Here is a 12,790-nt window from a genome sequence, read left to right on the forward strand (position 1 = left end):
TGTCACACTGATCCCCCACACTGTAGAGTACACCCTGCACTGACACACACTGCCACACTGATCCCCCACACTGTAGAGTACACCCTGCACTGACACACACTGCCACACTGATCCTCCACACTGTAGAGTACACATTGCACCAGAGAGTACCCACTGTGTGCATTGTAACACTGTGCTTACAGACTGTGGACTGTGTATTGTAGCTTAGAATACATATTAGAACACGCCAGGTGTGTAACCTGCAAGATTTCACCAGTGACGATGAGTTGAGCACACCTCCTTTTCAGAAAATTAACAATAGATCTGTATTGTCCACAGTGTCGGAACGGCCCTTACTGCAAGCACTTCCTGCCATCCTGCTAGGGCTGTCCGGGACTTTTGTCTGACTTGTGTCAGAACTCCATGTACCCGGACGCCACTGGATATTTCCTTAGACCTCTATCGCCTATGTGCTGACCACTCCCAGGCTTTCTGTCTTAGTCTCTAGGTGGCATCGTGTTCTCTCTGGTGACAGTCACTCTCTTCCCCACACACAGAAAACAGGTTCTGGCCACGAAGGCGGAGGCAGAGAAGGATGGAGTGAAGGTGCCCACCACGCTGGCTGAGTACTGCATCCAGACCAAAGTGCCTTCCCACGACAGCAGCTCCGACCTGCTGTACGATGACCTGTATGACGATGACATGGAGGAGGAGGAAGAGGAGGAGGAGGCTGAAGCAGGCGAGGCGGGCGAGGGCGATTGCTATGATGATGAAGATTCCGGCAATGAGGAGTCCTGACCTCACCATCTTTCCTCACCCGACAGATACTCCTCAGTTCCCACCCTCTCCGATCCTGTTCCCCCCCTGCACACACACGCCACATGCAGTGAAACCTTTTCTGTCTCGGACCCCTGTCCTCCATTTCCGCTGCAGCCCAGCCCCGAGAAGCTCTGTCCACTTGTCCTTACCTTCCTTTGTTCTGTCCAAGACTAAACGCACAGCGTCTTGATCGCCTGTCTTTCCTTCCTCTGTGTGTCTGTACAGTGCTCACTTCTGACAGCACCTCCTGCTCCTGTTCCCCACCCCTCAGGAATGCCTGTGCGTGTCTCTGTCACAAAGACTCCCAGAACAAGATGTTGTGACTGCAGCCCCAGCAGCACCCTGCTCAAGCCTGACTAGCTTGCCTGTCTGCCTTTACACACACACACACACCCTCCCCCCCAACACAACCAAAAACCAATAAGTCCTCTTGTGTGCTGAAATGGAACTTAAAGAAAACAAGGCAACCTCAACCCTTGATCAAAACCCCCACAACTCCTCTTTCCTCTCCTCCCTCCCCCTCTGCCCTTTTCCTTCTGCTTTCCCCCTCTTCGTTTCCACTCCTTGCAAATAGACCCAGGGTTTTCTCTTACCACATGGGGAGAGGTTTGGATTTTATTTGTGTTTCGTTTCTGTGAGACAGAATTACTGTCTCTGGCCACAGACCTCTGTCTTGTGCCAGGTGCTTCCTGAGACTCCCACCATACCTCTGTTCTCAGTTTCCGATGAGCCTGAACAGTCCTTACAACGATCAGCACGTGATCGGGACAGAGAGAAATCACCCCTTTAAAGTGTTAGTATTTACCTTCTCTCATGTTATAGTACAGTAGCTGCTTTGGCTCCGCATATATTAAAGGTCAGTGTTTCTGTTAAAGGGGGAGGTCTGATGATGATTTTTGTTATTAGAGTTACTGCAAGCACTTCTAATAGTGGATAGTTGTATCATTGTGCACTATACACATTTAGTGTGAACAACTAATTTCAGAGTGGAGCCAATATCGTGATCATAACAAAAACACTGGAGGAAGGGGTTAGAAGCCATTGATCTAGACTGGCAGCAGTGATACTTCAGTGAGACAGCTACTGAAACATTGATTTTTTTACAGATCAGACACGTCAGAAGGGGTACTGGGAGGGGATCATTAAAGGTTTTATAACTGGGACAAAGGAGGTTTCGTAAAAGTGCAGTAGAGCGTCCAAATAGCAGCTTGTAATACATCTGTAAAATGTGTTCCTTTCCTTCAGAAGAGTGGAACAAACGTTCTCAATCAACTCTTCAGGGTTAGAAACATGCTTGTTTTCAAAATGCCTGCTAATTTCAAATTATTGTTCCTCCGACTCTGCACTCATAACTTGAGTGTGTGGATATTACTGTCACTGATGAGACGAGCAAAGAACATGAAGATGCAGAGAGATAACTCACCTCATCGATATGCAATGTGGAGGGAGACCTGGAAGGGTTCCAGTTGTACCTCGGCACAGGCCAGACGGTAGTGGGAGAGAGGCGGAGCTTACCTCAAATCCCGACTGAGCACCGAACAGCCCTCCCCATCATTCCCAGCATTCCCCTTCCTGCTGACGCAGCCCTTAGCAGATGGGGACCATGCGATCTCCCACAGTTCCCTGTGCTAGCTGTCTGCAGTTTTAGTCCATACTGCCAATGAGCCTCGTCAGTGAAAATATAATTATTACACCCGCATGGACAAGCTAGTTGTATCTGGAGCAGAGAGCTGGAAAGCAAGGGCGTGGAGTTGAGCTGAGTTTCAGACAGGTCAGCAGTCGTGTGTCCACTCGGAGGAGGGCTGCTCAGAACGGGGGCCGAGACCCGAGACCGAGGGTGCTGGTGGAGAGGTTAAATACTCTCTGAAAAGTCAGTTGAATAAATACAGGTGACTAAGGCTAGGTGGGTAAGGCAGTAGAGGATATGGATATATAAATCAAAGCGAACTTTGTCGCTTTTTTGGGATTGTCAAGTTGGAATATGCGTTTTTCATATTTCATTCCCTCCCTCATTCATTCCTCTTTTAAAAAAAAACCCTCCTGGATCCCCTCCCCTCTTCCACGCCCTCCCTCTCGCCAGCCCCCCCTCCGTCTCTCCATGTGAAATGCCAGACGGGCGAGAAAGGACAGTAATCGGTTCAGGCTGGTGAGAGGGGGTGCCCAGCCATCTGAACGATCTGGAACGCGAGTGCAGGCCCCTCGGCCCGCCTGCCCGCCTCCTGCGCTGCACAGACGCCTCGGACGCTCCTGCAGCGCCGAGCTGTGCTGGAAACGTGCAGCACTGCTAGCAAGTGGAACATGACTTCTTCAGACTGCGGCTTACTCAGTGCTGTGAGCCCCGTAGGAGTCTGGCTGCGAGCTCCCGGGGAAAGAGGTTCCACTGCGGAGCCCATTCGCCTGGCGGAGCGGTTATAGTTTCGGAAGGCATTTCAGGTTAGGAACGCGCCTGCACGCGCTCCCAGACAGTGTCCTGAACTGCAGTGTTGTTGATCTCTCTCCGTGCTCTCAACAGGGATGGGATGTGGTTTGCAGGTGTGCAGACGTCCCAGAACTTCCCACTAGGAAACCATGACCGCATGTCTGGGTTTAATCACTGAATTAGTGTGTTTGATTTATTTGGCTTTTTTTTGTGTTAAGAATCATCTGGGACAAAGCAGCAGCTGTCGCATAGTTCTGTCCAGCTCCATAAAGTTTAAAAATGGAAAAAAAACACAACTTATAATTCTGAAGAAGAAAAACTCGGACTTGGAGGGTGTAAAAATAGAGCTGCCCTGCTTCACCCTGGTTGTGAAAGAGAGAAAAGACGAAGACTGCTGATTTACCTGCAAGGATAAGGCAAATTTGCTCACCACCGATGGACTCTGCTGTACTGGTTTGTGAAGGCAGGGCTGCACAGGCTGCTCAGCTGACAGAGGTGGGCAGATACTTATATCAGCATCGAGTCACTGCCATCCAGCAGAGGAGTGGGCTGGGCAGACTGCTGCTGCTAACAGAAAATGCATAGGGGTAAAAACCTTTAAAGTCGAAGCAGCAGTATCTTCTCCAGTCCTTTGCACTTACCCTTCACAGGATTATCACCGAGTTGTAAAGCTTCAGCAGCTCCTTTTTCGACCAACCCAACCTGAAGATGATAACTGGGGTTGAAATACCCCAAACAACACTTTGCATCTGCCCAGAGAGAAAAGTCTGGACAAAGAGACAACTTCTGCAGTTTGAAAGTTGACTTTCTTCAAACATTGGTTCAGTTTAAAGAAGGAAAAAAAAACAAATGTTAATAGAAGTTTTAATTTGTGTTTTCTGCAGTGTGACATGTCATAGGAAATAAGAGCAGTGGAAGCCAACCTGTTAGCCCAATGAGGCTCTTTTATTTTGGAAGGTTGCTTATTGAATCCTCAGAGTTAAGAGGTGAGCTGATTAATCTTGTTTGATTGAGCACAATGCTTCTAAACCCGGCAGTGTGATGGATGTCAGTTTGCAAACAGGGCCTGCTGTCTACATTTAATACTTAACTGCATTAATTAATTGCATTTATACAGTGCTTGTTATCACCAAGGTCCCCAAAGTGTCTCATATATAGGAAAGAACCCACCTCATCCACCCCTTAAAGTGCAGGGCCCACTTGGGCATGAGGTGCCAGCAGCCTGACTGCACAGCTGGTCACAAAGACAAGTGAGAAGCTGCTTCAGCCATTGAATTAGAGTGGCAAATGATGATGGAGCGATTTCTAAGTTAGGGTTTGGTTACAATCAACACAACTTTGCCACCCGTGGTGTGTCCTCAGTCCAAATGAAAACGAGTATCGGATTGATCAGATCCCTTATTTGACTTGGTTAAAACTACCCGAGTGCTGAAAGAGACTGAAGTTTCATAGCATGTGTCCATACTCTGTGCCCATGCAGCATTTGTGGTGTTATCAGTGTGTCAGCAACTGGAGTAACACTGCTCCACTGACACTGGGTTTTTTTTTTAGAGATATTTAAAAGGATTTGGCAAGATAAAAGTTGCAAGAAAGAAAACAAACTGCTTGGTGTTCTTTATTGCTCATTCTCTTTGATGCACACTTAAGAAAATATTTATTTTGACTGCATTGCATTGCAACCGTATGTTATGACACAAAATCAGTGTTAAATTGCAGTGATTTCAAAGGGGGGAAATTAATCACCTAGTAAAGAAGTGCTGTTGAATTCATCAAAACTGAATGTCGGGTCCAGTGTTGCCCACTTGGTGAATAAGGACACTCTTTGGCCCCAGTGATCCTAAAACACTGTAAAACAAAAGGGCAAGTTCAGCTAAATCACCCCAGTCACAAATGCAATAATCATCAGAGCCCTGCTGATGTCGGTTTGAGTGCTGTCTCAAACAGTGTTGTGCTCCTGGAGAGACTTTCTGCCGGGGTATTTTGTGTTTGGTGGGCATTGTGCAGAAAAGACCAGATAACGGGCTGTGTGTTATAGGCACTATTTTCAGTGTCTCCCAGGTAACCCCTGATCACTAGGCGGGGGTGTGTGCCAGACTGATGGATGGAAGCTGTCTGATAATGGGAGAGCCGCCACCACTGATGCTGCACAGTGCTGGGTTAGCTGTTGGTTTTCGGGACAAGTGCACAAGCTTTGTGCCTTACTGTGGGATCGTGGTGTCACATGGTGAGCCCAGCCCTCTTGACTACAGAGACACTGACGTCTACCTTTCAGAGGTGAACAGTGAGTGTTGCACTTTTGAAGGCGATTTCAAAGCGAACTGTACCTTTCGATACTGAACGCCTTACTTAAAAGAGTGAGGCCACAGCACCAGCAAACTGTTCTCTAACCCTGTTAAGGTTTGATTTGGTTAAGGACTTGTTTCACATTAAAACCCCGAAGAGGGTGTGACACACATGCTGTAGGAGTGTGGGGAGTTGCAGTGTTCTGTGCCCCACTGAGATGTTAGCATTCAAGACCACCTTGTGTTTGGAGAATGGTAGTTGTATCCATGTTTTTTTTTTACATTTCATTTTCAATCTTTTAATCCTGATCAAGGAAACTTCTTGGTATTATCAAAAAGACACCGTACATTCTCAGCTTTCTTTATTGCAGATCAGGTGTTTATCTCTAAATCAGCCACTAGAAAAGTGTTCAGTTGCTCTATACTAGACCAGTTTTTAGCACTCAGTAGGATCTTAGGTGGAAATTAAAACCAATAGACCCAGATTCTGTTGTGCTCAGGAGTTGGGCCTCTTGCAGAACAACTGGTACATCAGCATAGCCAGTATTATACAGGCATATTAATGGGCAGAAGATTTCAGGCTAGGAATTAAAAACTGCTTTAAATTCAAGCTTGTTCCATATTGCACTGTGCTGCATATCTAAATTATTGCTTCCTCTAGAAGGCTGATTACGGTTGTCTGCATCAGTTTCATTCAGCAGAATACAGATTAATACACAAAGTGCATGAAGCAAGCAGTTATTCAGAGATGAGGAAGAGGATCTGCACAGTTCAAAAGCTCCTGCCTTTCCCTCTAGCAGGGTGTTCTCATCACATTGGGCTCAGAACAGCACTCCCTCACTGCACTTAGTCAGCAAGGCTTTACAAGTAAATACCGAAGAGAAATGTTTGGTTTTTATTTAGCACTTTACAAAGATCGAGACTCATTAATATGAACTGCCTAGAAAACGAAATAATACAGCTGAAAGAAAATACTGAAATACCATCTGGTTGGGATGCAGTTATGTTACATAGTGCATCATGTTTCACCAGGTGAGTACAGAAGGTTGAAATCTATATCACAGGGGCGTAAGAACTGAAGAAACGAAGAGTACTGCACTGTGTAGATTGCAAGAAATGATTCATCTGAATTGATGATGAGGGGGTTCTGCAGTCCTGAGGGGAGCAGGGTTTTAATAGGGCTGCAGCGTCACATCTGGGCACCTCTGGCTCAGCCCTAGCAGGATTAACAGCCTCAGATGGGGCAGGGATGTCGCACCACTGTGTGTCGTGTGGGGAAGTGTCGGGTCTTGATTTTGTCACCTCTGTGCCGCACTTGCGTGTTCATATTTCAGACTTGTGAGCCACTGCATTTGTGTGTCATAACCACGTGTTTTGAGGTAATCAGAGAGAGTAGAGCGACCTCTTTTTTTATCAAGCTTTCTGCTTAACTCGGTTCAGATGATCTACTTCAGCCACTGTGTCTTTGACATGAATGAAGAACCCCGAAGGCACTTGAGTGTCTTCTTGACCTGTGGCCCAGTCCAATCACAGTCCTGGCACACGTAGTTCCAGTTGACAGGAGGTTGCTGGGCTCAACCCTAGAGATGCTCCGCTATAGTATTCCAGGCACCACATGATGAATGCACAGTAATCCTTAATGCTGAAAGTGCCAGCTGTCAGTTCCCCACTGGGCTTGGTGAGGACTTGCATCCCCAAAGCCCATTCCTCAGCCTCCATGCAGTGACGGCACAGCATTCACTGAGTCAGTGCAGCATGGTGAACAACAGGGAGAGCAGATAGACCGTCCTGTCTTAAAACTCAGATTCCCATTCCCCTTATTAATCTTCACCATCTGTTCCGAATCACCTCATGGTGTGAGGAAGCTAATTCATTGAAATCGGTTTGTTACGGAAGGAAAAAAGGTTTTAGCAGAAGTTAACATGGGCGTCTGAACTTCTGAATAATTAAACAATATGCCTACTGAAAACACTGCATTTAAAGTGTTCTTAATGTGTCTTGATCTGAAATTCACAAGTTTTGTCATTTATTTTTTTTCCCCCTGGTTGGTATAGTTTCTCTCGCATTACCCCTTTTTCTGTAGGACCCAAATTCCCAGCCCCCTTCTTTCTCGCTGTAGGTTTTATTTTGGTCTCTCTGCATCTATTTACTGATTAATAACAAATGTGAAATAAAGGATGCTGTATTGTTACCAGCCGTGTTGTCTCTGTCTTCTGTGATTTCTAACACTACTCCCCATCAAAATAATAGGTGGGCACACCTGGGATTTTCTGCACTGTTACAATTGGGAAATTAAGCAGAAACGTCCATCAACAAACACAATTTAGGTCAGAGTTATGGCACAGATATAAAAAGTGGCCATTTACATAAGCTGTGAAAGTGACCAAAATCTTTGTCAACTAAAAAAAAAAGGTTTTCAGACTGGACTGAAATTGTGTTAAGATGGGGTATAGTTCAGTTAGAGATGGGGATCCTGCTATCTGACCTGCTGAACATGTTCAAACTCCTTAAACGTTTCCAGGATGCTTTTAGGTTTAAACATAATTGTAAAAGGACTCTTTTCCCAGCATCAATTTTCCATACAAAACTGGATAAAATACAGCTGTAATAAAAACAAATTTAGGAGAAAAAAAACTTTCCGAGCATTGCATTCCAGCTGATCTGGGAGAACAACAATTTCAAACCAAAGTGAGGCTATCCTTTGGCCACCTTTCTGGAAATGGTGGACGTGTTAAATAATCTTAACAGAACAAGAGACGAGATGGGACAAAAAGCAGGGGGCGTGAGGTTGCTCCAAGATCAGGACTAGGAAACACTCTTTCACTGGAGAGTGTCCATCTCTGTCCACACGAGACAGCAGAGCTCATTAATGATCTGAGTAAAGACCCGCGAGCAGGGAGCTGCCTTTATTGGTTATATTATCGCTCATATTTTCACTGTGGAAGAATACAGAGAAATATTACTATGATTGCTAAATACAGATCAAGTAACTATTTTAGAAACAAAAAAACAATAAAAAGCAGCACATCACTGAACCGTACCTTGATCCCCACAAGTGTGAGAATCAGTGCTGAGTATCCGTCTTGCTGCTGTGTGAGATCTCTGTATTTGTGAATGTCAGTGCTCATCAGTGTGTGCCGGTGTGAGGCAGTGAGTTAGTGCTGTGCGTCGATGTGTGTCAGTGCATTAGTTTGTCAGTGTGCGTCCGTCAGTGGGAGTCGATGCGTTAGTGCTGTGTGACAGTGTGTCAGTGGGAGTCGATGCGTCAGTGCTGTGTGTTGGTATGCAACAGTGTGAAAGTGTTCCAGTGTCACAGTGTGCAACAGTGCATCAGTGATGTGTGTCGGTGTCAGACAGTGTGCGCCAGTGCTGCAGAAGTGTGTGACAGTGAGTGTCGGTGTGTGACAGTGTGCGTCAGTGCTGCAGAAGTGTGTGACAGTGAGAGTGTGTGACAGTGTCAGTGAGAGTCAGTGTGTGACAGTGTGCGTCAGTGCTGCAGAAGTGTGTGACAGTGTGCGTCAGTGTGTGACAGTGAGAGTGTGTGACAGTGAGTGAGAGTGAGTGTCAGTGAGTGACAGTGAGCGACAGTGAGCGTCAGTGAGCGTCAGTGAGCGTCAGTGAGCGTCAGTGAGCGTCAGTGTGTGACAGTGAGCGTCAGTGAGCGTCAGTGTGTGACAGTGAGCGTCAGTGAGCGTCAATGTGTGACAGTGAGCGTCAGTGAGAGTCAGTGTGTGACAGTGTGTGACAGTGAGCGTCAGTGAGCGTCAGTGCTGCGCGGCAGAGCTGAGGAAGTGATGAGCGGCTCTCAAGGCGTCCTGCATGTCGGCGTGCCCCGCCAGCCGGCAGGCCTGCTCCAGACCCAGCCAGCGGTAATCCTGGTGCTCCTGCGAGAGCCGCACGGCAGCGCCAGGGTCCCGCAGCTCCGCCAGCCAGTACACCACTGTCTTGGCCCGCCCCCGCACCTCGTAGCGCAGCTCCCTCCGGTACCCGTCCACCAGCCGGAGCTGGGCCGGGCCCAGGCCCGCCTCCTCCTCCGTCTCCCGCAGAGCCGCGCTCATGTCGTCTTCTCCGGGGTCCACATGGCCTGAGAGGCAGAGAGCGGGACCGGGCGGTGAGCCAGGCGAGCGTGGACGTGCCCCGCAGTGTCAGCGTGCGTATCAGTGCGTCAGCGTGTCAGTGTGCATGTCAGTGTGTCAGTGCGTGTCAGGGTGTGAATCACTGTGTCAGTGTGTGCGTCAGGGGATGTAGGTGTATGTCAGTGTCAGCGTGCGTATCAGTGTGTCAGCGTGTGAATCAGTGTGTCAGTGCGTGTCGGGGTGTGTATCAGTGCGTCAGCGCGTGTCAGTGTGCGTATCAGTGTGTCAGTGCGTGTCAGGGTGTGTATCACTGTGTCAGTGTGTGCGTCAGGGGATGTAGGTGTATGTCAGTGACAGTGTCTGTGTCACTATGTGTCAGTGCGTCAGTTTCAGTGTATCAGTGCGTGTCAGTGTGTCAAGGCGTGTCACTGTGCGTCAGTGTCAGTGCTGGAGAACAGAGTGCAGGAAAGCAGAAGGAGGACAGGCAGAGCGAGCACAGAGGCCCAGCAAAACCAGAGAGCGAGAAGCCAAGCGAATACCTGGAAGAGGAAGTGCAGGTAAGCATGAGAGCAGGGAAGAGGGGAGCTGAGAGGGAGGTAGGGGAGGCCGCAGGAGGCAGGCATGAGGGAGAAAGAGAAACTTTCTCAAACGTCCATGCAGTTCTGGCTTATGTAACAGGCCACAACTCGCAAAAGCTGCAATGTAGCACACAGCTAAAACAAGGGAGGATTATCCATTTTCCTGTGAGGTTACGAACACAAGGAGAGGGGGCCACTTGGCCCATCGAGGCTGTTTGGAAGTTAGTAGTTAATTGATCCAAGAATCTCATCCAGCCGTTTCCTTGCAAGAAGCAAGGGCACAGGCCGTGTATGTTGTTCCACACCCCCACCACCCTTTGAGTAGAGAAGTGCCTCCTGTTCCTGGTTTGAAACGATCTCCCGTGTTAAGTGGTACCTTTGGGAGGTGTCCAGTGGTGCTCCCCGTACGAGGTCTGGAGCAGCAGGAACTGGATGCTGTCCGGCACAGCCTGAGCCAGTCGCCGGAACACGATCAGACCGCCAGCGCGCAACGCCATCACCTCCGCAGCGCCGGCCTGCCACACAGCATGCACAGGAAGACTGAGGACACAGGAGCTCCTCCGCACATCTGCCCCGACTTTTCCCCAGGCACCTCAAGAACATCAGCGCCAGGCTCGGCCCGGGAACAGTATGGCTGTCCCCAACGCACCGACCCCAGAAGCTGCTGGAATGCAACCTGAACTGATCTCTGTCATTTCAAGATAAAAGCAGACTGGAGCACTGCAGCTGTGATGACTACAACTTCTGGAAGAATTCTATAGAAAGTACATTAAGTGTGGGGAATACAAAATCATCACAATTCAAGCGTATCTTGGATATTCAATATATAAAGACAAACACTTTGCTCTGTGCTGTGTAGCTTTGACTTTCTTCTTAAGAGTTGTGGCTCTTCCTTGGTTTAACTGCGAGGGGAAATTATTCTATACTGTGGTGGTGTACAAATATATTCCTACAGTAACACTATTGCATAAATATCCTTTCATTAAAAAACTGATTTTCAAAAGATTCTTCAGAAGGATCACCCAGCTGGAAAAGGCTTTTACGACGTAGTTACGAAAACGACTTTCTAAACAACAGGGCCCTGGTCATGTCAGTCAGCTCGGGTAGATGCTCGTCTGTTTCAGCCACAGGAATGCCTCAGCCCTTCTCTGAAGTTCGCCCAGAAGTGAAAAATAATAACGAGCCTTAACTTGACATTAAAACCTTACGAAAACTGACGTTGCTTCATCGTCACCAATAAGTAAGACAGAGCATGAAAAATGCAATGTAATTAAAATAGTTGTGCCTTTTTTTTTTGCCACGCCATGATTTAAATTCCCAATTTATCTTCAGCAAATGGATATATTCACATGACAGGAAGCAGGAAGTTTCCGATCAGTAAACACTCATCAGCAGTCGACGAAATGCAGTCGCAATCAAGTCTGGATTCTGCGAATTGCTCGAGTTATTGCAAAGCAAAACATTTAAGTTTATAAGGGACTAACCTCATCTTAAGGGTTATCGCAGAAAAGAACATACAAATAAAAACGCGTTCGGAGTGTTTTTCTTCAGAGAAGGCACATTATATCCATGCGGGAGACGAAAACGTCTTTCCCGTGGAACAGGTGCCGCCCGAAATCGCAAAGACCCGAGAGCAGATCTTCAAACTGGATTTCAGAACCGCAGGGATAAACGATCTCTTTCGGGCATTTTCACACAGCACAACCGTTCATTCTCATATGCTATATATTTTGTGCATTTCTTGCAACAAAACAAATGGTCTTTTCGCCAACACTTCATGGAAAAACATATTTTGTACTCATTCAAACCCTTGAGACCCAACACAAGAAAGCCGTCCTTTCTTTTCCTGCCTTATACTAGTTCATCCTCCCGGAAAAGGGGTTAGGATTTTTTTTTTTCATTTCCACGTGAATTCCCTTCGGTAAAATAAGATTTGTTTTTAATGCTTACTCTGTCACTCGTCGTCCCCCCGGACCTGTGCGCAACGTGCCTGGATCAACTACATTCAGGAAAGCCCTACAGAGCCCGCCTCGTTTCTTCGCCTGCGGTGGGCGATCGGTTTTAAAAAACGCTCAAGTTTGGCTTTAGGGTTGCAAACTTGATGTGTGCTTTCACGCTATCTCACCCGCACGCCAGCCCCTGCTGCCTGTTCTCTTCCCGATCCGCAAAGACGGGCTCTGGAGTGACCGAGGGAAACGCGACACCCCCCCCCCCCCTCAATCCTCAAAGACAAGTCGTTCAATTACATTAAATACGCCGAAGGGAACGCTTTTCTACGGGGTTGAAAACATATGCGGGCTTGGGTGAAGATCTAAATCACGTCTGTAATTTTGAAAGATGCCTGATGTGCAAGGAAGTACCAAACCCCCCCATGATTCAAGGCAGCGTACACCGCTTCGACATACCTCTGCCACCTACCGTCCAGGAGGACTCAGTGCAGCTGCCGCATCGATCAGGTGTTGGGAGTCCTCCGTGTCAATTCAGCGGACATGATCAATAGTAGTTCAGGTGGGTAGAGAATTTGACACACCTGAAGAAGGCTCCGCGGCCGAAACGTTGTGTTTTCTTTCTTCTTTTTTTTTTCAGCATGGAATAAACCTATTACTTGTTCCTCATGATCAAGAGTATAACGCTTCT

General features: G+C 47.6%; 2 protein-coding genes across 3 annotated transcripts in view; one reads left to right on the top strand and one right to left on the bottom strand.

Annotated features, from left to right (window-relative positions):
- Window positions 1-7,693, top strand: part of ube2r2 (ubiquitin-conjugating enzyme E2R 2) — a 35,627-nt gene extending 27,934 nt beyond the window's left edge. Inside the window, exon 7 of the mRNA XM_088910323.1 lies at window positions 537-7,693. Coding sequence (XP_088766449.1) covers window positions 537-777 — 241 coding nt within the window. The 3' untranslated portion in view covers window positions 778-7,693. The remainder of the gene's footprint in view (window positions 1-536) is intronic.
- A 698-nt stretch (window positions 7,694-8,391) lies between these two features.
- Window positions 8,392-12,527, bottom strand: nudt2 (nudix (nucleoside diphosphate linked moiety X)-type motif 2). 2 transcript variants are annotated; one of them, XM_088910325.1, is made up of 3 exons: window positions 12,104-12,527; window positions 10,530-10,668; window positions 8,392-9,583 (listed from the first exon to the last, which is right to left on the bottom strand). In XM_088910325.1, the coding sequence occupies exons 2-3, from the start codon at window positions 10,648-10,650 to the stop codon at window positions 9,264-9,266; spliced, it is 441 nt and encodes a 146-aa protein (XP_088766451.1). In that variant the 5' UTR covers window positions 10,651-10,668; window positions 12,104-12,527; the 3' UTR covers window positions 8,392-9,263. The 2 variants fall into 2 exon arrangements, with proteins under 2 accessions (XP_088766451.1, XP_088766452.1); XM_088910326.1 differs by having other exon boundaries at window positions 12,279-12,347.
- Between the last annotated feature and the right edge of the window lie 263 nt (window positions 12,528-12,790).

Source organism: Atractosteus spatula, chromosome 3 (genome assembly GCF_055471065.1).
Source record: "Atractosteus spatula isolate fAtrSpa1 chromosome 3, fAtrSpa1.hap1, whole genome shotgun sequence".
NCBI classification, from domain to species: domain Eukaryota; kingdom Metazoa; phylum Chordata; class Actinopteri; order Semionotiformes; family Lepisosteidae; genus Atractosteus; species Atractosteus spatula.